A 25,121-nucleotide genomic window follows, 5' to 3' on the forward strand; every position below is an offset into this window, starting at 1 on the left:
AAGGGAGCGCAAACTTTTTTCCCTGCGCCACCCTGCCGGCAGTTCCCCTCTCTCCGCACGCCCCCCCCTCTCTTACCTTTTCTTCGGCGGCGGCATCATGATGTCACGTTGCCATGTAAGAAGCCACCGGAGCCAAGGTACGTGAGGTTTACAGGGGCCTTCGCTGCTATCCCGGCACTTAATTTAAGTGACTTCGGGAAGCGCGCGGGGCCTCTGTAAACCATGCGCCGCCCGCAGACAGTCTTGCGCCCCCAGTTTGCACACAGATGGTCTAGGCTGTACTTGAGCTTACTTGCATGTCATTTAGAATAAAGGCTTATAAATAAAGTCATGCTTTACAGGAGTTCATCCTGCTTCACGGCACACTATTGGCTTTGGTGAATCCTGCATTATGCCTAATGGGCGTTAACTTGTATCACATTAAATAGACAGACAGTTTAGTAAATCTAGCACTTTGTTTCATATTTATTGGAAAAGCAGGTCAAATAGATGAATAATTGGAGCCAAATAAAACAAGAATGTCAGACTTCACTGATTGGGTTCTCTATTGTTTTTATATCCATCACACAAAAAAAGATTATCCCCAAGACTTGAGTACTAGCCTTGGGAAAACAAAGAATCATTTGAGAGAATGGGCAGAAAAAGTAGGTAATGCTCTTGGTTATAGAATATCAAAAATATATATATATATGTATATATAACATTCTTTCTTCCACTCCCAAATGTATGTATTGTATGTATGCTGCAGCGCTGTGTTGATGCTCACGATCCTCCTTTCATAGCACGACATCACAGCCGGGTTGGGCGCTGTCTGTGAGCGGCGCTGCTTACTGTCGAGCGCAGGAGGGGATGGGAGTATCAGAGTGAGGGCAGCAAAGACATGCAAGGGCTGAGAGAAGGAGCGAGGCAGAGAGCTGAAGGACATTTCCTGCCTTCGCTCTCCATGAGTTCAGGGGGAGGAGTTTCAGTGTGATGTGTCTGTGTGTCACTACTGCACACACATACTGTACATAGCTGTGAGGATTTGTATGAGTCAAAGTTGAGTCGTAAGAGGAGGAGGGGGGGAGAGAGAGACCAGAACAGCTGTGCGCTACACCCCCTAACCCCTGCTGCTCAACAACAGTTTGACTCCAAAACATTGTAGCTGACTTCTGAGTTATTATTCTTTTTAAACATTTTAGTGTGTCCCCAAGTTCAGATATATACTGTAAATTCCAAGATAATTTGTTATGGTGTCTGGCACAGTTAAGTTAACTTTACAAAAACATTCGGAAAAGCCTATCTGCCTATTGAAATGTTGCATATGTACTTTTTGTTGGCTCTAAAGGCTTGGCTATCATTTCCCCCAACATTCTCAAATGGATAACCAATAGGTTCCATTTGACATGATAAAGGGTGTTTGCACATGCTACATAGTTTAGGTTTCATGATGCAGCTGCAAGCAGAGGTAATGGAACAGTCAGATCCAATGAGCATGCACAAAGGACTTGTCAAGGCGCTAGCCAATAACACAGATGCTCAAATTGTTCCGCAGCTTGGCATCTGGGATCTGCAGCTGCCAAGCACATTCCCTGCATGTTAACTTCAGTAACTGCAGATGTTTGTTGTAGTGAAGGGGGTACTGATCCAGTAATTGTTTAGAATGATTGAATTGGGTAATTAAGCCAATTAGTAGATGTATGTATGTATATATATATATATAATGGTGGGTGAAAAAGGCGACAAAACCTCCACCGTTAGCATATAGCCAATTGACGGGCTTTGCATCTAATCCCATGCTGTGCTTAAAAACTGTGTGAACAGCACAGCATTTGCTTATTGCTTGTTCTATAGTGCTCGCGATTCCTCTGCCGTGTGCACGCGCGCGTCAATCATAGTTGGCTGTGTTTGGCATCCGTTTGCATAGATGGGGACACACGACCGTGAGCGGTGGCGCGGCAGACAGGAGAAAATATAATGAAAATTATATTTTCACACTGCTGCCGAGCCGCAGGCCAATAAGAGCGCGCCCTAACGCTGTGATGTCAGTCACGCCCCCGCGTCACCGTCTGCAATATCTAAACGAAACACGCCGGGGCGCCGTGCACACGCCCATACGCGCATCAGCGCCATTATAGAACAGCCGTTAGGGTTCCATGTAATGTAAAAATATATTTCAGGCAAAAAGTAACACATTGTGTGTCCATTTGCATGTCATTTCCCAGAATCCCTTGCTGCAGTGGAACACTGTATGCTAGGTCAGGGGAGTGCAATTTTTTTCAGCTGCGCACTTTTGCCCTCAATCTCCTTTTTATTTATATATATATATATATATATATATATACATACATACATACATACATACATACATATTATATATATATATATATATATATATATATATATACATATATATATATATACATACATACATACATACCCTGTAATAGGAGCTTGAGATAAAAGGTGGCACTGTGTGCTCATTTGCATGTCATTTCCCAGAATCCCATGCTGCAGTGGAAGTACGGTGTGCTGGGTTATAATGGTGAAAGACAGGGTTGCAGACCTGTCTAAGACATGCAAATGAACATACAGTAATATTTACAGTTTCTATATGCTTTACTGTGGAGGGTTTTTGTCACTTTTTTTTTACCCACCATAACCTTAATAAGTGTGGTGAATACCTACTCTTAATCTCAAACCAGCAGCGCCAGCAACCAACCTCACACTGATGATACCCATCAAGGTTGAAACATGTCTGTGAGTGGGTTTACTGGTTTTGCATCTTATCCCAGCCTTTGCTTAAAAGCTGTGTTTAAAGCAGCATGCATTGGCTTAAGGGTTGCTCTGTAATAGGAGCTTGAGATAAAAGGTGGCACTGTGTGCTCATTTGCATGTCATTTCCCAGAATCCCTTGCTGAAGTGGAAGTGCTGTGTGCTGGGTGATAATGGTGAAAGACAGGGTTGTGACCTGTCTAAGACATGCAAATGAACTTACAGTAATATTTACAGTTGCAATATGCTTTACTGTGAAGGGTTTTTGTCACTTTTTTTTACCCACCATAACCTTAATAATGTGTGATATATATATCTATATATATATCTATATATATATAGATATATATAGATATATATATATGCAAATACAATATATATATATATATATATTACTTTTTGTTTCTTCTGCATCATAATAGCTTTTTGTACAGTGTTCCTACTATTGGTAATTATTATAGAACGATAAGTATGCTTCCTCACTTAATTACCAGTGACATACCAATCATTTACTATGATCTCACCCTAATCGTGGATGCCACTTGTTATGTAATGATAAAAATGTGTATTCAGTTCCCGCAGAGCAATAAATTGTTCAGTGATTTACTACTTTCGCTTTTGTCTATCTGGTTCAGGCACTATCAAAGCTGATCGAGTGGGTACAGAGATTAAAAGCAGAAGTGGAGAAAGGGAGATGCATGGTGGTGTGAAAGACCGATATTGCTGCTCCTGTGTGTCTCATAATTATACCATAATCACATATGCAGAACGTGTGGATGTGTGTGTGTGGGTGTGGGTGTGTATCTATATCATTAACCCAGCCACGCAGGAACATGGATAAGGCTAAGGCCCCGCTCCCAGAGTCAGCGCGCCCGCACTGCAGACAGGCAGTGCGCTGACATACACAGACCGCGATATGCGGTCTGTAGGGAGCAGGAGCGGGAGGTGGGCGGGAGTGGGAGGATTGACAGGGAGGGGGGGGCGTGGCTTGAGCAGAGGGACCCGCTACAGCCCCCCCCCCTCCCTCCACGGGCTCGGGCTGGAGCTGCTGATTGAAGGTAAGCAACACACACACGAAGGCACACACACACACACACGCAGGCACTCACACACACACACACACACGCAGGCACTCATACACACACACACAGACAGACAGAGGCAGGCACTCATGCACTCAGACACACACATACACACACACAGACAGGCACGCACGCACTCAGACACAAACACAGACAGGCACTCACGCTGCTGTCACTCCATACTCCTCCCCGCTCCCCAAAGCCTCACCTCCTCCCGAAGCCTCCCCTCCCCATTGGCTTACAGCCACACCACGTGACGCGTCAACGCTAGGGAACACCATTTTCTTGTGTCCCATAGCGGCTGACGCGCCACAGCGTGTAGTGCGCTGTGCCGCCAGGGGGGACCGGGACCGGCTCGGGAGGATTCCCCTGCTGGTGGGGAACTCGCGTGTGGCCACCCGCGCCAATGAGCGCAGCGGGACCGAGGCCTAAAGGACACAGAACAGAAAATAAATGGTATTGTGGTACAGAAGTGATACCAACGTTTTGGTCTGCTATGTTGTTATCGTTTCCGTACCACAATACAACTTCTTTTCTTCATGATCACTGGGCTGTGTCCTTTATCCATGTTCCTACCTCGGTGACGTGTATATCTGATTTATTCTTTATGATGTGTGCATACGCTAAACTCCTGCATAGATTTTGTGTGTGTGTATACACTACTACAAAAAAATCCCCTCATCCAGGATGAGGGTAAATCAAGGTCAGACGCGTAAAAACATCTAGCTGCCTTTTTTCATTTCCACATGACTAAAATTGGCGAGTTGTAATTGGACAGCGCACTACGGCGCGAAACTGCAGGGCATGCGCAGGTAGTGTGACTCTCATTCACTGCCGGAGCCTAAATTAAGGGGGAAGGGGCTCTGTGTTGGTTAAATGAAGTGGGTGGGGGAGGAGATGTTGTAATTAAGTGTAGACCAGTAAGTCATGTATAACTTATGGTGGAGGTTGACTTTTTTTTTTCATTTACTGGGGAATCTTGGTTACATTTTCGTGTGTGTTCCCTGCGACTAGTGTGTGGTTTACATGAGCTATATAATACAGGCATACCCCGTATTAACGTACGCAATGGGTCCAGAGCATGTATGTAAAGAGAAAATGTACTTAAAGTGAAGAACTACTTTTTTTCCCACTTATCGATGCATGTACTGTACTGTAATCGTCATATACGTGCATAACTGATAAAAATAACGCATTTGTAAGAGGCTCTATAGTCTCCCCGTTTGCGCACAGCTTCGGTACAGGTAAGGAGCTGGTATTACTGTTCAGGACGTGCTGACAGGTGCATGCGTGAGCTGCCGTTTGCCTATTGGGCGTTATGTCCTTACTCGCGAGTGTACTTAAAGCTGCAGTTCAGTCTTTTTTTTTTTTTTACTTTAATAGTTTCATGTGGGCAATCTCTACTTACCTAAAGAACTGCATAGCTGCAGGTCAATTCGTTCTCCATGTATTGATCGGCGAAATTTGGTGACATCATTAGATCTGGCATATGTTTTTCTTCTGCTTCTGTCACTCAGTGGAAGCTCATGAATATTCATGAGCACTCCTGCACTGACATGTGCTAGAGGGAGGGCAGGGCTGACAAAGGGGTGTGCCAGAGCTTGTGACAGGACATGAAGGGGCAGTGCCTTAGCAAATGCTTGTTAAAATAGAATACAAGAAAATTGGTCTTTCTAAGTGGTTTTTTTTAAAACGGAAAATGCTAAAAGTATTTTTTCTTACTACAGAACTGATTTATTAAAAAAAAAAACACATGCAGGATATTGACTGAACTGCAGCTTTAAAGTGAGTGTCCTTAAACCGGGGTAGCCTGAATTTTGTTTTCCACAGTCTAGGCCAAATTATACAAAGATCTTGTACGGTAGAAGATGTGAGTGATTTTTACACTTTTTCCAACCCTGAGATATGGGGCTAATGAAACAATTGGAAGCATATTTATTTTATGAATGAATGATTTCACATTATCGCAGCTCCATCCTATCTTCCTAAGTAAATTCCAAGTGAATGGATGCTTTCATACTAGAAAATGTTTGAGTTCCCTATATGCCTTTTATATATTGTTCTCTGAAGCCCACACCTTGTTGTAAAGCAAGTTGCCCTCATTTAGTTTTGACAGATGCAAGATAAGTATGGAAAAACCTGCACGTAGGCTAGTGCACTCTCATGGCTCCTGCCAGCTTTTCAAAAGATCTTTGGACTTGTATTTAAGTTGAAAAGAGGGTTGGCTGTCTCCCCCACCCAGCAAACAATCTGATCTGTTATCTCCACACCATCAGAGTACAAAAACATCCTTCAGTCTAAAGCCAAAACATAGTGGAGAACGCCTCTATTGTTTAGTAAGAACTATGATTGTGTGTGCATATCCATAAAAATCACTGCATAGTGCTGTTTGAGTTGAGGTGCAGTCCCACTAACCTAACCTACCAAAGCTATATTATTTGTATTTACTATAGTGTGTGTCATAGTGGACTGAAACGTTGATGTCATATTTAGAACACAATATACTTCTTCTTTTCACTATTTAGAATATGCTGGCTCTTCTCTCCAAAAATGAAAGAGCGGGACAAATATATATTTGCCACCCATGTCTGTTTTCTAAGAACTGCTCAGCCCCTTTACTGCAGTGTTTGCATCTCTAATGCATTCTTTGTACTGTTTTTTTTTTTTTTTTTTTTACTTTGGATTGAAGCCGGAGTTCTCCAGAACTGAACCCCCTTAATTTCAGCTCTGGATGCCCACTGCTTCCCGCACATCTGTGGGGCTAACATAATGGTGGCTTTTAATGTCTTGCTGGCCAATGGGATGCTGTGACATCATCCCTTGCAGCTCCCTTATTGGTCCACGTGCCTAGTGACATTTAAACAGGATGGAGATAATGACACTCCGGAGGTAAGTATCTCTGGAAGCAGGGGTTCCCTGGAGCTGAAATGAACATAGTTCAGCTCCGGAGAATCTGTGTTTCAATCCTACTGTATAACGGGGGGAAAAAAACAAGAAATGACATGGAGTGCTACTTTAAAGCAGCAAAACATGTGAAATCTTACAAGTTTTTTTTTATTTATTTAGTTTTTTTAAATAATCAGTTCTGTAGTATTAGATAATAGCGACTGCGGTTTTTATTTTTTATTTAATTTTTTTTATTCAACTTAATGCCATTTTGAATGAGGTTTTTATATACTGAGCATCCTTTGATTTTTATAGCAGGCTTTAGCCCACCTCCCCAGCAATGCAAGATATTTGCAACACTTTTCTGTTTGTGATCATTTTTTATCACAAGAATGTTCCCAGCAGTTTGAGCTGTAAACTGTAACTATAGTCCATGTTACCATGGTAATATAAGAATACATTGTAGCTGCTGAGTTACACTGACTGAAGGCGATTGGAACTGAAAGGCGTCCATTTAGTTAAGCAGCCAATCAGGATTATAACAGGAGCACCAAACGATTACCAGCGTAGGTAAGATTGTAGAATTATGCATTGTCACATTACATATGTGTGTATATATATGGTAGTTTAATGCTGGGGGTGCGACGCGGCGGTTGCAGAGGCCCTGCGCTCGTCCCCCAATTAAATGCCGGGGGACCACGCAAGGCCTCTGCAACCTGAACTTGCCAAGATTCAGCCGGCTTCTGGACGTGTCTCCATGGCAATACAGCGTCAAGCAACGCAGCGGGTCACACTGAGCTAAGGGGGGGAGAGACAAGGTAGGGGGCGCAGCAATAAAAGTTTGGCCAACGTAATATAATGTAATGTAGTATTGCTGCTTTAAAAGGAAGTAACATTACTAGGTAATTCCTTCACTATTGGACCTCGAAAACGAGACTGCAACTTTCAGCGAGTGTTTGGGGAATACTGTATCCTCTACTCCTACAATGTTTTCATCACATATTGCAAAAAGCAGAAACCATACGATAACATCAGTGTCCAGTACAATACAGAAGGGATTTGGACATGGAAATGCTACACATACGTCAGCTATTTATTTTGGAATCTAATTAACTTGGGAACCATGAGAAGCGTGAGAAGAAGGCAAATGTAAGTTGAGAGTTTTTGTGAGGGGGGGGGTCGAGGAGGGGTGGGGGAAACAGGAACTTTTGCCTGATTTCAGTGAAGGAAACCTTTTGGTTTTAAAGGGACATTCTTACTTCGGGGCCCATTTCTTAAAGTGAAAGTTTTGGAGACCCGTTCTGAAATGCTAATGATTATATTCAAGAATAAGGCAAATATATTTAAATGAAATTAGCATGATTCCATTAATTGTCTTTCCATGCAATAGCGCAGCTTGTTTAATAGCATGTGATTAATTAATTTTGTGATTTTGGTTAATTTTCATACAAAATGTGTAAATCGCACAATTGTGAAGGCAGAATCACAGTGCATCTTAAAATGTCATTTTTGCATGGCTTGGACATGCAACAATGGTTTAATGCAGGGGTGCGCAAAGTATTTTTGCTGACCCCCCCCCCCCCCCCCGTGTACCACCCCAGCGCTCACGCCCCCCTCTCCATTGACCCAGAGTCAAATGACGCAGAGTCACGTGACATCACGTTACGTGACCCCGCCGCACCATTTGACGCGCGTTACCATGACGGTGCGTCACATCACATGACCCCGCAGTGTCATTTGTCACCGCGTTGTAATGGCGACGTGACCAGAAGTCGGCTGAATCCCAGTAAGTTGAGGTTGCAGAGGACTTGCACGGTCCCCTGGCATTTCATTTAAATGCTATGGGGAAGAGCCCGGGGCCTCTGCAACCGTTGCGCCCCCACAGAAAAATCCCGCGCACCCCTGGTTTAATGAATACGCAAGATGCATTGCCGTGTAATATTTCCTGTTTTTGCACAGAAAGGCCATTATCACAGTTTAATTACCAAGTCTTAGTTCATAGCTTTAGCTCTTTATATGAAAATGAAGTAACATCTACCATGATTCTACAATAATGAATGCTTGTCTGAACTTTTTCCTCCCCTGTATGGTGACATTACTGTAATCTTGTTTTTCTAATGACACTGATAAATGTGACAGTCACGAAAAATGTACTGTAAGATGAGCCTTTGGCCCACATCTGTTGAGATCTAATCTTTGTAAATGTTAATGTTGGATAAATGAATACATAAGAGTTTGTATTTTTGTTGTACCATATATTTTTTTCAATGACCAAGCAAAACTAAGGGGATACATAGTGAGTAGAACGGATGGATACAACTTGCATAATAGACAAAGATACACAATAAAGAGGAGCTAGAGGAAATTAAAACTGCTCCAATGCCCAAGGCCAACCATGTAAATCCATCTGATATTTACTTTCCAAAAGTGAACTCCATATAGTGTATTAGCAAATACTGTATATGTTATACAATTGAAACCACTTTTGTCATATAGTTAACTATAGTTGTTAATGAAATGGTTTAAATTGGGGAACACGCAAAAAAAAGTTATATTAAAGCATGATGAAAGATGGTACAAAATACAAGAAAAAAATGGTCAAATAGATTTCAATAAATCCGAATATAACAAAAGTTCTGATTTATTGAAGTAGTTGGGCATATGGAATTTTTTGTATGATCTCTAATGTTTAAAAATATATGTTTTCAAATAAGTAACCTTTAGTGTCCCCTATAACATGCCTGGTATCACACGTTCCCTAGCACGCCAGAGGCCCTATTGAGGTACCAGGTGCGTCATGGCAAAAATGCAAGAGAATCACCAGCCAGAGTACTCTACTCCTACATAGAAGTTGGCCCGATCGATATGGAAGTTGTGCCCCTTCCACCTCTGTTTACTTCAGGCAGGTTGTGGTGGTCGTGTTTAAATCACCGCAAATTCCAGACTCAGTGAAAATTTTATGTGATCATGGTAATGAAAAGTGGTTTTGTTTCCATACATACGTCAACGCCATTGAATGTGTTTATTTCACGGAAACATTGTACATTCTGCTTGTTGGGTTGACCTTTACCAAACCAAAATATCTATTTTGCTATTGCTACAAAAAAGCACAAATGTAATAGCTAAATGGGTACCTCAGAGTATCCCGTATGCAGACCTCATGGCCCCAGAGACTTTCTAGCCTTTCACCTCTTTTGCTGTTTTGGGAATAAACCAATAGGGAACTCAATATACAGTGGTTATTACGGTCATGTTGGAAATAATTTTAGATATAAAGGTTAATCCATTCTGGTGTTGGGTCTGATCCATAGTAACTCACTATGTATACTTTTATATCAATCCCCATATATATTTTTATAAACATTGTTTGCTGTTTTTGTCCTGATCACATAACTTTGTGAGACTTTTAAATAATTCTCCCTCCCCCACATCGCTTTATAGCTCGACAATGGTCACTTTAGTCTGGGATTGCGATTGAGGCTAGCATTCTTTTCTTAGTTAGAACAAGCCTCTAAATTACCCTAACAAAAAGTATGTACTGTAGATTCCATGGTGATTGTTGTTGCTTTTGCTATTTTTAAAGCCATGAATCTGGTCTTAAATGATGACGCATGCATTCAATATGGTACTGAATATAAGCTATGGCTGAGTTCCCATTTATTGCAACTCCTTTAGAAGTTCCTAAAAATGTGCATGGATCATTAGAAAAACATAATTACAATAATGTTAATGTAATCGTGCAATTTTCCAAACGCAAATTCAAACACGTACCCCAAAATCGTATGATACAAACAAATGGTGCTGGGGGGTGCGTGTGCGCACGTGTGTGTGTGTGTGTGTGTGTGTGTGTGTGTGTGTGTGTGTGTGTGTGTGTGTGTGTGTGTGTGTGTGTGTGTGTGTGTGTGTGTGTGTGTGTGTGTGTGTGTGTGTGCATAATAATGTAAGGAATGTTTTTTTAATTTAAAAAAAAAAAATAAACACAAAAGCCCAAAAACTATTGATACGGCACCAGAGCTTCAAAGTCTGTAGTTCTTTCCTTATCCCCTCTTTCAGGCCCCACTAAAACAGATGGAGATCACTAGACAATATGAAACATCTTGAAATTTGCATTGCACTCTTTAGGTTTTAGTGGTATGCTCTGCCTCCAAAACCTACTAAATATGTTTACATTTTTTTCAGGCATCTGGTGAGTGTTCTGTAACTCTGGAAGGTTAGACTTTGACCTTGCTCCTGTGGGAATGTTAAAGTGTTGGCTGTAGAGTTTTATTAATTGCCACAAAATGAGCAGTTAATTCCCAACATCTGTTGCCTGTTGGCCTGAAAGCAAGTGCCAGTGACGTGATGGTTGGCTAGAAAAAAAATCACTGAGAAAACGTAAAGTATTGGACATCATTTTGTGTTTTTCATCAATTCCATTTTTTTTCCTATTGTTTTGGGGTTTTTTTCTTTGTTTTTTCATGCAAATTCTGCAGTATGGATCTTTTGCACAAATTGTGTGTGTGTGCATTTGGTAATAAAGTCACAATCCCTGTTGGGTTTCAATATAACTCCAAGGCCACATTTTAGAAAAAATCAATTCTAATTAAAGCAAACGTTTGGCTGTTTTGATTGCTTTGGAAATGTAAAAACAATTTTCAGTGGGGAGTGCTTGTCAATCAAGTGTTTGACCTCTAACCCATTCTATCCTTACCAGAGAGATGACAAGGGAGGAGAGATGGGGGCTTTGCTTGAACAAACTTCTGTTCAGCACATAGTGACATCACACAAAATGGAGTAACCTCCGCTAAACAAATCCATACATCTACCCAATAGTTTAGACCAGGGGTGCACAAAGTGGGGGGAGACTTTCTGGGGAGAGCGCGGCGGTTAGGAGGCCCCACGCTTCCCGAAGGCATTTAAATTAAATACCTTCCAGTGATGCGTTGCCATGGCAACCCAGCACCAAATGATGCCGCAGAGCCATGTGACATTGCGTTGCCATGGCAACGTGACGTCACATGACCCCGTCTCATCATTTGGGGCTGGAGCCAGTGGGGGGGGAGGCTTTGGCTGGGGGCACGAGCAGGGGGGGAGGTGAGAGCAGGCAGGGGGGAGCAGGAACAAAACTTTGCGCACCACTGGTTTAGACCATGAGGTGGGCTGCTGGTACAGATTGTTTTACGAGCCACTGTCCTGGCTGCCGTAGGGGGGCTGTGAAAGTGCAGCAAGGGGGAGGGTCGGGACAGCAGACTGTGTGGACCGGGCATGGCCGCTGACGGCTTTGCCCAGTGAGCCCCCCCATTTCTCTTACACCCCCCATTCTCACACACCTCACTCTCCCTTGCCCTCTATTTCTCTCACCATTTTCACACTCCCTATTTCTCCCCCCATGTATTTTTCTCTCCTCCCCTTCTCCATCACCCCCTCCTTTCACTCAGTTCACCCCTCTCTCAATTTACTCTTCTCCAGCTGCCACCAGCATGTCTCTCTCCCCCACCCCCCTGAGCTGGTCATTCCCTCGCCTTTTTTGAGCTTGTCCCACTCCCTGACACATGCTTCAGACCGTACTCCTCTGCTCTGTAAGGCCTCGGACACGCTTACCGCTGGCGTGCTGAGGCGCGCTGAGGCTCAGGGAAAGCGGGTGCTTTCCCTGGCCTTGCGGTTGCTTACCGCAAGCACTCTCAGCAGGCCGTCAGGGGGCGGGCGCATCACTGGCCGGGGGCGGGCCAGTGATGTCACGGAGCTGGTTTGCCCTCATAGGGCGAACTGCTCACGTGACCGGCCTGTCTCCCCGGCAAGCGGGGGAATTTTAAATTCCCCTAAGACCTGCGCTTCCGCAAGCGCGCAGAAGCGCAGGTGAGCCCCTACTAAAGCCGCTCTAATTGCGGCTGTAGGGGCTCAGTGCAGAGCGGGAACGCGCGTTAGCGCGCTTCCGCCAGCAAGCAAGGAACATGGCCGAGGCCTTAGGCTCTACCCCTTTACTGACGCTCCACCCCCTGCATGCTCAGTGGAGAGGAAGGGATTTCCACCTGTGTCTTGCAGATATTGAGTGCGGGTCGAAGCTGAGTGCACCAACGGGCCATCCCAATGCCATTGTTGGCCACTCCTGGTTTAGAGCATCTTATAAATATATGTAAAACACAGGGTTCTGTTGCCTTTAAAAACGTCAGTTACCTAGGTTCAACTCCTTAAACGTTTTTGGCCTGGGAGACACTTCCTCTTTTTAACAGTCCACATTGAATTGATTTCATGTTGTAAAACATAGAGGCGCAGATCTGTTTGAGCATTTTCGACATTTTATGATTTTTATGGTTGACACATACAGTTCCCTTGACATGTTTTTGTTTATAAACTTACTGTAATTTTAGTCAAAATATAGAAGGACATTTCTACTGCAGGTCAATATTTCTGAACCGTAAAATTGACATACATTTTTTTTAAAGTACAGGCAGTCCTCGTTTTACAACGCTTCGCTTTACAACGAATGGCTTATCCAACGCTGTGCAATGCATACCTATGTTCATTTTTACAACGCCAAAACGGCTTATCCAACGCTCTGCAAAGTTGTTTATGTGTATATAATATATATATTATATAATATTATGTTATACTATATAATATATTATATTATTATATTTTATGTTACAATATATATATAATACAGTATATACACTATATAATTTATGTGTGTGCTGCATATCTTATTGCCTGCGTAAAATATTTGGTGTATTTTAGTGTTAAAAATGCCTTCAGGAACGGAACCTTTCATTTAAACAGTGTTCCTGTGGGAAAACGTGTTTCGCTTTAAGACGTTTCGCTGTCCAATGCCATTTTGAGTAACGCATTGTGTCGGATAACCGAGGACTGCCTGTACTACATAGGAACATAATCTACATGGCTGCCTATTTTAATAAAAACAGATTCTTTAGAACATAATGCAGAAAGACTTACAATATTTTTATTTTTAAAACGCCTTTTTGAGCTTGTCATCTTTCAACACTCGGACTTGGAAACTCTGACTTTTTTAAATTTAGTTTTTGATTCATGTTGCTGATTTTGAGTTAGTCTCTCTTTTTCAGCATCAGAAGTCTCTGGTATCCAGGGCTATAATGACTAAGCGCTCTTCTCCCATAAGGCACATTCTGGCACTATACAGCCCATTCAAGTCAATGGGCTGGAAGGTGTCTATAGCGGAAGACTGCTTGGTAATGCCCATTTCTAGTTTGTAACTAAGCAGGTAGATTTAAACCTAAGTCTTAAATGTTCAATCCAAAAGATGTGTACTTCTGTGTAGATATCTGTGTGTGCCCTTATGTAGTGATCCATTTATTCTAATACATGTGTTTTTGTAATGCAACGGGTTTTACTGACAGTAGGTTACTTCTCTATTACTATTATTTATTTTCTAACTTGGATGTTGCTAGTACAGATATTTTTGTTCCTGAATGCAACTAATTTAATTTAGACCAAAACTCCATAAACGAAATCAAGTTTCAGGCTGATCTAACACCTGAGTCCAGAGTTAGGCTGCCTTTATAGTGCCGGCGATGTGACGTCGCGGCAAAACAAATGCATTGCCACCGTCGCGTGCGGTTATAGTAAGCGCGGAGCGACGGATTGGTCGCGATCGCTGGAAGTCATCTCTATTTGATTTTCCAGTGACCGTCGCCGGCACTATAAGCGTAGCCTTACATAGTAACAGTAAAAATAGAGGTTTAAGATGATTGTTCTTGTATTTTAACTACGACTGAATTACCATGCAGGCCTAATGCCTACATAAACACACCCATTTGAGGAAAAAATTGCCTGACCTTTCCTCTGTTTTTGTATTTTTTATTAAATAGTTAATTTGATCAGTATCGATTGCAGTGTGTCAATTATCAAATTTGTCTTGACAAGTCAGATATGGGTTATAAACCTACTACAGCTCAACCCCCTTATAACTCTGTGCTTGGGGTCCAAAGAATCACATTGCGTTATAAGCGGATCGCGTTAGAAATAATGTACAATTGTATGGATTGTACAATAAAGTATTTAAGACACCAATAATCGTGTTGTAAAGTATTCATAAATACGAAAATTGGGAGCCACGCTTGCATCGCGTTATAAGCGGATTCGCATTGTAAAGGATCGTGTTATAACGGGGTTAAGCTGTACAAATAAAAATGGAGGATGTAATTAAGACAATTTGTAGCAAAATACCAGTAATAAAAGTTGCCACCTGGTTTCTGATCACCATATAGTGTAGGATTTGAAATTCGGATGGTTGATGTTCGGATGGACCTGAGCTGGTTGCATGCAGACGACCATCTGTCACTGTTTTGTGCCACTTAAGAGCAGAATGAATTAATAGTAGTGATGGAAGTTATTGGAATAAAGTAATGTTTCACATAGCCAAGTCCATTCTCTGAAATATAACGACATTTCTTTATTCACCAGAAATTGAAGCCAAGGAGGCCTGTGATTGGCTAAGAGCAGCAGGGTTTCCACAATATGCTCAGCTATATGAAGGCAAGTATGCACATATTTATTAATAATAATATTACCTATTGTATATGACCAACCACCGAGTAACTGATAATGCAACCAAAGGTGTAGCATAAATGAGCAATGCTTTTATCCATTACATTCTCTGAAATTCATGCTTGTATGTACAGTATTAAAGGAGCAATCAAACAAAGCAGGCTGTTTTAGTTTTTTTTCCATGGGATTAAAGCAGTGGGTCTCTGGAGCTGAACCCCCATTAATTCGAGCTCTGCGACCCTCTAATTTCTGACCAAAGTGGCTGCCAAAATCCCCTGCAGGTTTAAAGCTTCCGCGCCATGTGGGCCAATAAGAAGCTGCACCGATGACATGACGGCTTTCAATTGGCCCGCAGGGAGAAGGAGCTTGGAAAAGCGACCATTACGTGAACCCTGGTAGCAGAGCAACTACTGGCTTCAGAGGTCTACCTCCAGAAGCAGGAGGGAACCCGGAGCTAAAATTAATGGGGTTCAGCTCCAGAGACCCCCTGCTTCAATGCATGGTAGAAAAATGAGAAAAAAGCACACAAAACACAAAAAAAGCTTGTATTGACTCTTTAATGGACCTTCTCCTTTTACTTGTTTGGCGAACGATTGCATCAAAACAGATTTACAAACCATGAGAAAAACGGAAATAATTTCAATTGATTTAACTGACAATTTTACTAAACAAATCTATTGCAAAATGTATTAAGTAAAAGAATAACAATCCAAAGCCTCAGTTACCATGAAAATATATCACAAGTCATCTACCATTTTATCCTGCTAAACATCCTACTGTTAATTCACTTTAACTTCATGAGGCTGCCACTAAGGCTAAGGCCCAGCTGGATGCGCCGGCGCGCCCGCCTTGCGTCTTGGTGGCGCGTGCACAGCACTTCACCGTGATCTGCGGCCTTTGGGTAGTCGTTTTCAGGCATGGGGCGCGTGGCCAAAACCGGTCGGGTGGGCGGGGCCATGAAGTGTGTGTCTCCGTGTCCCCGGGAAGATGATTGAACCTGTGTCTTAACATATCCGTCCCTCCAGAAGCCTGCCCCGAATCCCCCAATTATTGTGGACGTTATCAATGTAACTAATAAAGACTGCATCCCCTCTCAATGCAACACACAAGCATATAGACGTTCACACAAACATGTAGAACTGCATTGAGAGAAGAATCCACCCCCCTGCCGGCAATCTCCCCTCCTCATTGGCTCCCTGCCACACCACGTGACGCATCGCCGCTTGGGATCACAATCCTATTGTAGCCCCTGCTGGCTGACGCGTCGCAGTGTGCAGTGAGCCTGGCTGCGAGGAGGGACTGGGGCCGACTAAGGAGGAAGTTAGGAGCTGGTGAGTAGCACGCATGCGGTCACACGCCACCGGATGATGCGTGACCCAAGCCTTAGAATCTTTGCAAATGAGTTATTTGTATTTGCATTTCCTTCATTTTTATTGCAGCAACAATATTCCTATGTGAGGCAATTTGTTTGTTGATTGATTTGTTTGTGGCCTATCACCAAGACAAACTAGGGGTATATGTTAAAGTTTGCAGCCAGCAAAACAAGGACAAAAGACTGAAGCATAGTATTCTGAGGCCAGAGTCATGTTTAGTATGAATAGCCCAGATAGGTTCAACTCATTCCTTTTACAAGCACAACAAGTTCTTTGTCTTTCTTCACTTTATTGAGAAAAGCATGGATTTACAAAGGCACTTGTGGATGATGGTGTTGGGAGAGAATGTCTCTATGGTGAGTGCGCTTGATAGTGGGTAAAGGTGAAAAGCATGAGGCCCTGCCAGTAGAGCAAATTACAGAAGGTACTCACTCAGCCAGTGTTCAATGTGAAAAGGAAGTGCCAGTGTATTCTGGGTAACAAGATAGCCTGGGGACAGACCATCTGTCAGCAAGGCAGAGGGGGAGAGAGCAGACTAGCCCATTCTGATAGAAAGGCTGAGGTTGCTGTAGCAACTCACTGGCATAATGCAGAGACAGGGATTGCAACACTAACACACGGGCACTGTGTGTGTGTACAGAGCAAAATACATACAGCTGGGAATGAGAAACTGACAAGCAGAAGCTGCAAAGGAAAGGGGGGGGGGGTGAAACAGAGATGTGATTCTTGTTCCATGACACATAATGATATCTAGCCCACTTACATGTTTTTGTAATGTTCCATTTTTATTTTTTATTTTTTAGATTTACAGTTCCCCATTGACATTGAAACTGTGAAGAACGATCATGAATTCTTGGATCGAGATGCAATGGAATCTTTATACAGGTAAATATGAAGTCCAAGATGAAATGGTGCTCAGCCGTGGAATATTCCTAAGCAATGCTGCAAACATTTAAAGCTTGTATGCAAAATCAGGTCGGCTTCTTAATGAACTGGTAAGGCTTATATGGATAAGTTGTGTATATTAGCGCAGTTTTAGGAGTTTCTAGCCTAGTGAGACATCCGCAGTACTCACAATGTATGGCATTCCTGTAACAGTTCAAGAGTTGGCATAGTGTAGGACGGCACAGTTTAAAGTTCACAAAGCCTGTACTTTTTTTCTTGATTAAGCCTTCTGTCCTCCATGAGTCCCTGGTGTGCTGATCCGTGATAACAAGTATCCAGAAGTGAAGGTGAAAAACGGAGCACTACCGCAAGCAAATATTCTTCACAAGGTGACCCTAGTAAAATATAATTTATTAAAGTCTCATGGACAACAAGATAAAATGTGCACCACCTACACGTTTCACCTTGATAAAACGCTTACATAGCGTGAAACGCGTAAAGGATGCACATTTTATCTTGTTGTCCATGAGACTTCAATAAATTACATTTTTATTGGGGTCACCTTGTGATGAATATTTGCTTGTGGTAGTGCTCCGTTTTTCACATTCACTACAGGTAAATATGAACCAGTATTCGTATTTTGCCATTTTACTTCCTATGCTGATTTTCTTATCTATTTTGGGTTTGTTGTCAAGAGTGATCAATTGACAATCACTTGTTTGGAATAAATGGTCTGTTTCCAAAGTATGCAGTGCCATGTTTACTAAGCGGTGCTACTTCGTAAGACCCCTTTCATACATCAGATGGTGTCTTATGGTGTAACGCCATTTGGAAAATGTTTCTGGTTACATATTAACCAGAAACAGGCCAAAAATGTGATGATAAGGAGACAATCGGGCATGAAAGAAACCCAACCTTGGTTACATCCAGGTTATAATGCCAAAGCCAATCACCATAGCCTTTTGTATGCCACTGGAGCTCAAGCCAGAAACCCATTGGCCAAGAGAGCATAAAACATTTTTAAATTCGTGCTGAAAACAGTAGTTTTCAAAGAATACACAAATGTGAACACTTTGTAAAGTTGGTGAAAGAAGCCAATTATGGTCATTATTTTTACATTTTTCTTTGTGACGAAAGTGGGATTATTACTATAATGGTTTAATTTGGCTATAGATCCCCTATAGTTTTGCTCTGAGTTATTGGCTTTATCAAACTGAGATGAGCATGGATATACTTGAGGTTGACCCTTTATGGAGGATCCACAGACTTGGCATGAAAAAATAAATAAAATAAGGATACCAACGTGGTCGATGTAAATTTGTACTAAGATTGGCTATGAAAAGTGGTGCAATTCTGGAGCAAAAACCTTGCTCTAAATCTATCAAGGGAAAACACCCATTAAAAGCATCTTAACACATTAATGCTAGGAATGATTATCTTTGTATATTGGTCAGATGCACAGATATTTGGTTTACTAGGGTCCTACTCTGTAATTTTTCAGGAACTTATGTTCATCATATTGTTGTTGTTTTTTTTTTTTTTAAATAGACGCTTAAACACCTTGAACAAATGTGCAACTATGAAAGTTGAAATAAGTCGTCACAGAAAACAGGTACGTTTCAGAGAATATTTGTGTGAGGGACTATTTGCCAAAGACACTGGTTTCAATATGACATTTTCCACTGAGACCACATTTACTTACCAGTGAATTATTACAAGTGTTAGAAGAATGTATGCGGCTAGATACTCCTAATTAAATGGGCATATGCTGACACAGACTCCGAAATTCACCAGGTTCTTCTATTACTGGCTAACGCACCAGAACAGATGTTAACTCCCATTGACTTCAGTGGGAGTTGTTGCGTGTTAACCCGTAACGAAGCTTGATGAATCCCCTCCAAGGTCCCTTACAACTTGGCACCATCTAGTGAATGCCCATTGTTTATTTTTCTTATAAATTTCTAGCTGAGAGACCCGGCGTTGCCCGGGATGTCATTTTGGGGGGGGCGGACGACAGGGTTGGGGTTCCCCCGGGTGACTGACTGAATGGGTGGGTGACTGGGTGACTGACTGAATGGGTGGGTGACTGAATGGGTGGGTGACTGACTGAATGGGTGGGTGACTGAATGGGTGGGTGACTGGGTGACTGACTGAATGGGTGGGTGACTGTGTAGGTGACTGAGTGGGTGGGTGACTGACTGAGTGGGTGGGTGACTGTGGGTGGGTGGGTGACTGAGTGAGTGGGTGGGTGACTGAGTGAGTGGGTGGGTGACTAGGTGAGTGGGTGGGTGACTGAGTGAGTGGGTGGGTGACTGGGTGGGTGACTGAGTGGGTGACTGAGTGGGTGAGTGAGTGGGTGACTGGGTGAAAGTGGGTGACTGGGTGAAAGTGACTGGGTGTGTGGGTGACTGGGTGGGTGTGTGGGTGACTGGGTGACAGTGCGTGGGTGGGAGACGGTGGGTGACTTACCTTGACCCCGTGGCATCTGGCTGGGGCAGGAGGTGAGTTCAGGAAGCTGGCGGGGGGGGCAAGAGTGGCAGGAGGCCCGCGCCGCGCTTACCCTCCATCTGGGAGCCGGTGCACGTGAGGAGGAGGCCCGCGCCGCGCTTCCCCTCCGTCCGGGAGCCGGCGCACGTGAGGGGGAGTGCAGGAGGCCCGGGCCGCGCCCCGCTTCCCCTCCGTTCCTCGTTGTGAGCGAGGGGGGAGGAGCCTGGAGTTTGCTGCTGAGCAGGAGGGCCGCGCTTCCCCTCTCCGGGAGCCGGCGCACGTGAGGGGGAGTGCAGGAGGTCCGGACCGCGCTGCGCTTCCCCTCCGTTCCTCGTTGTGAGCGAGGGGGGAGGAGCCTGGAGTTTGCTGCTGAGCAGGAGGGCCGCGTTTCCCCTCTCCGGGAGCCGGCGCACGTGAGGGGGAGTGCAGGAGGCCCGGGCCGCGACACGCATTTCCACGTTGTGAGCGAGGGGGGAGGAGCCTGGAGTTTGCTGCTGAGCAGGAGGGCCACGCTTCCCCTCTCCGGGAGCGGCGCACGGTGAGGGTGATGGTGCGGCTGGGGATGTTGCGGAGCGTGGGGATTTGGGTGAGGTGGGGAGGGGGGAGAGAGTGAGGGGCACCGGGAGAGGAGGGGGGGTGTGTGGAAGGTGAGCTGCGGTCCAACTGACGGGGGAGAGTGAGGCCAAGCAACAGAGTGTGTGTGTGTGTGTGTGTGTGTCGTCACTCCGCCTCAGGCCAATGAGAGGTGTGGGGGCGGGCGGCCCAAGGGACCAATGAGATTTCCCCTAGGGACACAGGAAGATGCAGACAGGCATACAGTGCTTTCACAAATATATAATAAGATATAACCAAAATTCTGCAAATGAAAATGCATAAATGGAAATTACATAACCAAAATGCCCATATATCAAATATGAGTTTTTTTTGTTTGTGTTTTTGTAACATTTAACATGTTCCAAAATGTACAAAAATTAACTTGAGGGTTTCCCCCCCCCCCCCCATGGTGTAGCTTGCAATGAATTTAAGGGAAGTTGAAATGCTTCATTTGCCATGTTTAATATGTTATAATTACTATTGTTCTTCTAATTTTAAACCCTTGTTTATATTGTCCAAACTAAACATAATAGGTGCCATATGGGCAAAAACAATAGTAGTCCTTCAATAATTACGGACAAACCACCACAATTAGGTTTACTTGATTCTACCTCATATGTTTCTGTTTATGAATAATCTTAACCAAAAGGAGTATTTATAGACCAAAACATTGTTGGTGGTATGAAGTAAACTTGATATCCAATTCATGCTGATATAAGCTGATTTTGCATATTCTTGTTAAATATACATATTTGTAAATTGATAAAAAAAATATATATTTTTTTTAGAGTGATGAATCTGAAGAGGATGAGCCCTGTGCCATAAGCAACAAATGGTCTTATCAACGACAAAGCCAAAGATGGTCTCGTCTGGAGAACTTGGATGGTCTTCCATCCGAGGAAGCTTCCAGCATATCTTTGCCAAATGGTCCAAGGCTTAAGAGCCCTAATAATGAGGATGCAACATTTTCAGATCCGGGAGAAAAAAATGATGCCTCTTCACTACATAGCTCCAGTAGCGGTGAGAGTGACAGCTTCCCCAAGACTTTTGAAGAGCTAGAGACTAGTAGAAGCTCTTCAAGGTGCTCTTCAAGCAAACTTGTCACGCCAGATTCTACTTTTAGCTGTTCCCCTTCTCCTAGTGAGATGCTGAATATCATCAGTGAGGAAAAGTTGCTTGACAAGCCTCCTAGCAAAAAGGGTAAAAGTCTGCTAAGGAAAATGGAGAAGCTGCGCTTGATGAGTTCCACTGTAAAGAGAAGTATCCATCCAAAGGACAAACCTACTATTAGTGGTCCTGTTCTGCTTGATGGACCTGATGAAGAAAAGTTAAGGAACCTCAACTGTGTCAACATTTCAGATCTTGCTGATGCCCAGAGTAAAGGAAGATTTTCTTGTTCTTCCCAAACATGCAGTAGCAGTAGTCCATCTGAAAACAGCAGCACTGTGAGCACCCCAAGTCCGGTCATAAGAGTTAGGAGTCACATGAAAAGAGGTGGAATATATGCGGAACACTTTAACCCTACTAAACTATCCCTGTGGAGCGACATCTCCGAGCAAAATTTTAGAAATGAGAGACACTTGCACGAAAATCAGATGTTTCAAATACCACAGGGTCACAAGCCAGGGACATTCCCTAAAGCACTTACAAACAGTATTTTATCTCCAATAGACAACACCTCCTCTGTAAACTGGAGAACTGGAAGTTTCCATGGTTGCAGACGGAACAGGATGAGGTCTACTAGCTCCAAAGACTCTGAAGCACCTCCAAGTCCACTTTCACTTATTGATAATCGGCTAAGCATATATGATAATGTGCCAAACATTCCCTTCCATTTCAATAAGCTTGTATCACCGGGAGATGATGATGATGTCTTCTCAGAACTAGACAACGTAATGGACCATGTAAATGGGCTCAGGAAACTGGTCAGTGAATGGTCTGAGAAGTTCTCAGATGATGGGGATTCTGACTTTGCTAATGACTCAACCTCACCTTGTCCATCTTCACCGAAAGCAATCCATCTTGAAGTGAATCAACATTTACAAGACAAATCAAAGCAGATGGACCTTGGCGATGCAGACAGTTGCAAACCTCGCACAGATAGTGAGTCTCCAACTTTGCCGTACTCAACGGTTTCAGAGATTGGATCATCTCTAACAGATTGCAGCAGGTTAGTTAGCATGTGTGTGTGTTACTGTATTTATGTAATTTAATTTTTTTAAGTTCTCTGGATATGTAGACAAAGTATTGTTGGCACTGTATAGATACTGTATTCCTTTTGCTTTGCTCTATGTTGCAGTCATAATTGGGTAATCCCTCAATGATTTTTTTTTAATTTGTGTGTGTTCTTTATATTCATCCTGATCAATTACTTCATTGTATATTTCACCAGTAGCTTTTTAAGAATATATGTAGCTCAGCCCTGATCATTTTGGCTTTGGCTATGGCTCCAGTCACTGTGTGGACGCGCATGTCAGAGTCCTGGCGGCGCATGCACGAGTTTTTAAAGCCACGATCTGCGGTCCTAGGGTCGCGATGGGATGCGCATCCAGAGAAGAGCAGGGGAAACAAAGACAAGATTTTTGGCGGGGGCACAGCTATTACATCACACGGTTGGTTCACTCTCATTGGCTGAACCACCGCCGTGTGCGTAGCCAGCTGTGCCAAAAAAACACATTCCTTGTCTTTTGGCAAAGGTGGTTGCGCATCATGCTTCCTGCAGATGCACGCAGGCAGTGACTGGGTCCGGCCCCATAGAGGGCTTTATCTTGTTCGCGCCGCGCATGCCGTAGCGCGCGCACCCACGAGCAGTAGGGATGAGGCCTTGCATATCTCTACCAGCTGTGTCAAAAATGACTGTTTTGGAGTACAGCTGTAAATGGTATGTAGGAAAAAATATTTCTGTGGGTCAAATTCAAGTTGGTGTAATGCTTAAAACAAAAGACGAGCTTAATAGTGTTTTAGAATGGGATTTGCGGGGTATCAACAACATTTGACGCCGTTTAATTTACATAGGTTAAAAAATTGTAGCATTTACACAGTATGGCCATTCTAAATACTGTAATATTACATTAGTTGTTATTTGGTAATACTAGTTGGAAATTGAAATTGCACCAATCTGGTATTCAACATGAGGTTGGCGTCAGATAATTTCAAACAACAAATGATGCATTATACTGTATGCATGATGTCACAATGATTTTTATGCATACGACTAATTTTTTTTTTCTTTCAAGGTTTGTATTGATTTTATTAGCACTAAAATGTGACAATAAACCTTTTTTGGGGGGGAGGGGTGTATATATAAACCCCAATGACTTTTTTTTTTTACCACTAAAACAAAATTTTCTCACACTCCTTTATAAAGTGGTTTCAATCACTGTGACTTTTGATGGTTTATGTCTCTACACTATTGAGCCCTGATAAAAGCAGTAGGTGTTTAATATTTTAGATGATCATGCATGCTTTGTTTTTTTTTTCTTTTTTTTCATTATTATTATAGAGTTGGGCTTTCTATCCTAAACTCCAAGCATTAAAAATGCATTACTTTATTGCAATCTTATTGAGGTTGGGAAGTAAGGACATTGTACAAGTAAGACTGTTTTTTTGTTTTAAGAGCTAAAACACTGTATACTGAAAAGTTCAATGATCACTCTTCTTGATCTCTTTTGTAGACAAAGTCCAGACCCTGAAAATCTTTCCTTGCAAGTCGACAGACAGTCAGCGGCCCACCTGAACCGGATTCAGAAACTAGCTTTGTTGAAACTGACGGCTCTGATGGATAAATATTCACCTTCCAGCAAGCAAGGGTGGAACTGGTGAGTTATTATGTATACGAAATGGACACACAGCAGACAACACTTATTTGTAGTTTTAAAGCAGATGAACTACTTGTGTAAATCCAAATGTCACACACTGGTTACTATAGACTCTTCCAGTGTATTAAAGTAGCTACAGTATACGCTGCTTAACTGGAAACTACTTGCTCGACTCTCGTAAACCAGGTGGCCAATTACTAAAGACTTCCAGCTGCAAAACTGTGGCAAAATCAGTGCAAAGAAACTGCACAGTACGTATGTATCAAAGAAAATAAGTCCTTCAGAAAGCAGTAGGGTTTTCCCCTTGCATACATCTGGTACACTGAGTTTGCTCCAGTTTGGCAGCCGGGAGCTTTCAGTACAGAACCCTGTATTCAGGCAAAGTGTGCAGTTCCTGGGCATAAAAGTTGCACCAGATACTCAATTTTTAAGGTTTGAGCAGGGGGTCTCCGGAGCTTGGCCACGTTAATTCCAGCTCCGGGGACCCATGCTTCCTGACATACTTACCCCGGAAGAGGGTGCCAGTATATCTGTGCAGTTTAAATGTCCCGTGGGCCAATAGGACGTCACAGCTTCCTGTGGGCCCATGAGACATTTAAAGCTGCCATATCGATAGCCCCAATAAGTCCAGACTGGGCTGCTCCTGGCATTCCCTTCCGAGGTAAGTTTCTCGGGAAGCAGGAGGCCCTCTGAGCTCAAATTAACACGGTCCAGTTTCAAACCTATTTTTAAAAATAATT

At 43.1% G+C, this 25,121-nt stretch overlaps 1 protein-coding gene across 5 annotated transcripts in view; it reads left to right on the forward strand.

Moving 5' to 3' along the window:
- The window catches only part of LOC142495853 (rho GTPase-activating protein 7-like), a 405,729-nt gene that overhangs the window by 366,325 nt on the left and 14,283 nt on the right, over nt 1-25,121 (forward strand). For 4 of the 5 annotated variants that reach the window (XM_075601886.1, XM_075601885.1, XM_075601888.1 and 1 more), the window contains exons 2-6: nt 15,141-15,212; nt 17,401-17,482; nt 19,031-19,094; nt 21,352-22,733; nt 24,238-24,381. In XM_075601886.1, coding sequence (XP_075458001.1) covers nt 15,141-15,212; nt 17,401-17,482; nt 19,031-19,094; nt 21,352-22,733; nt 24,238-24,381 — 1,744 coding nt within the window. Of the gene's footprint in view, nt 1-7,852; nt 7,872-15,140; nt 15,213-17,400; nt 17,483-19,030; nt 19,095-21,351; nt 22,734-24,237; nt 24,382-25,121 lie in introns of those variants that run through there. The other variant, XM_075601889.1, reaches the window with a different exon arrangement.

This window comes from Ascaphus truei, chromosome 5 (assembly GCF_040206685.1).
Source record: "Ascaphus truei isolate aAscTru1 chromosome 5, aAscTru1.hap1, whole genome shotgun sequence".
NCBI lineage: Eukaryota > Metazoa > Chordata > Amphibia > Anura > Ascaphidae > Ascaphus > Ascaphus truei.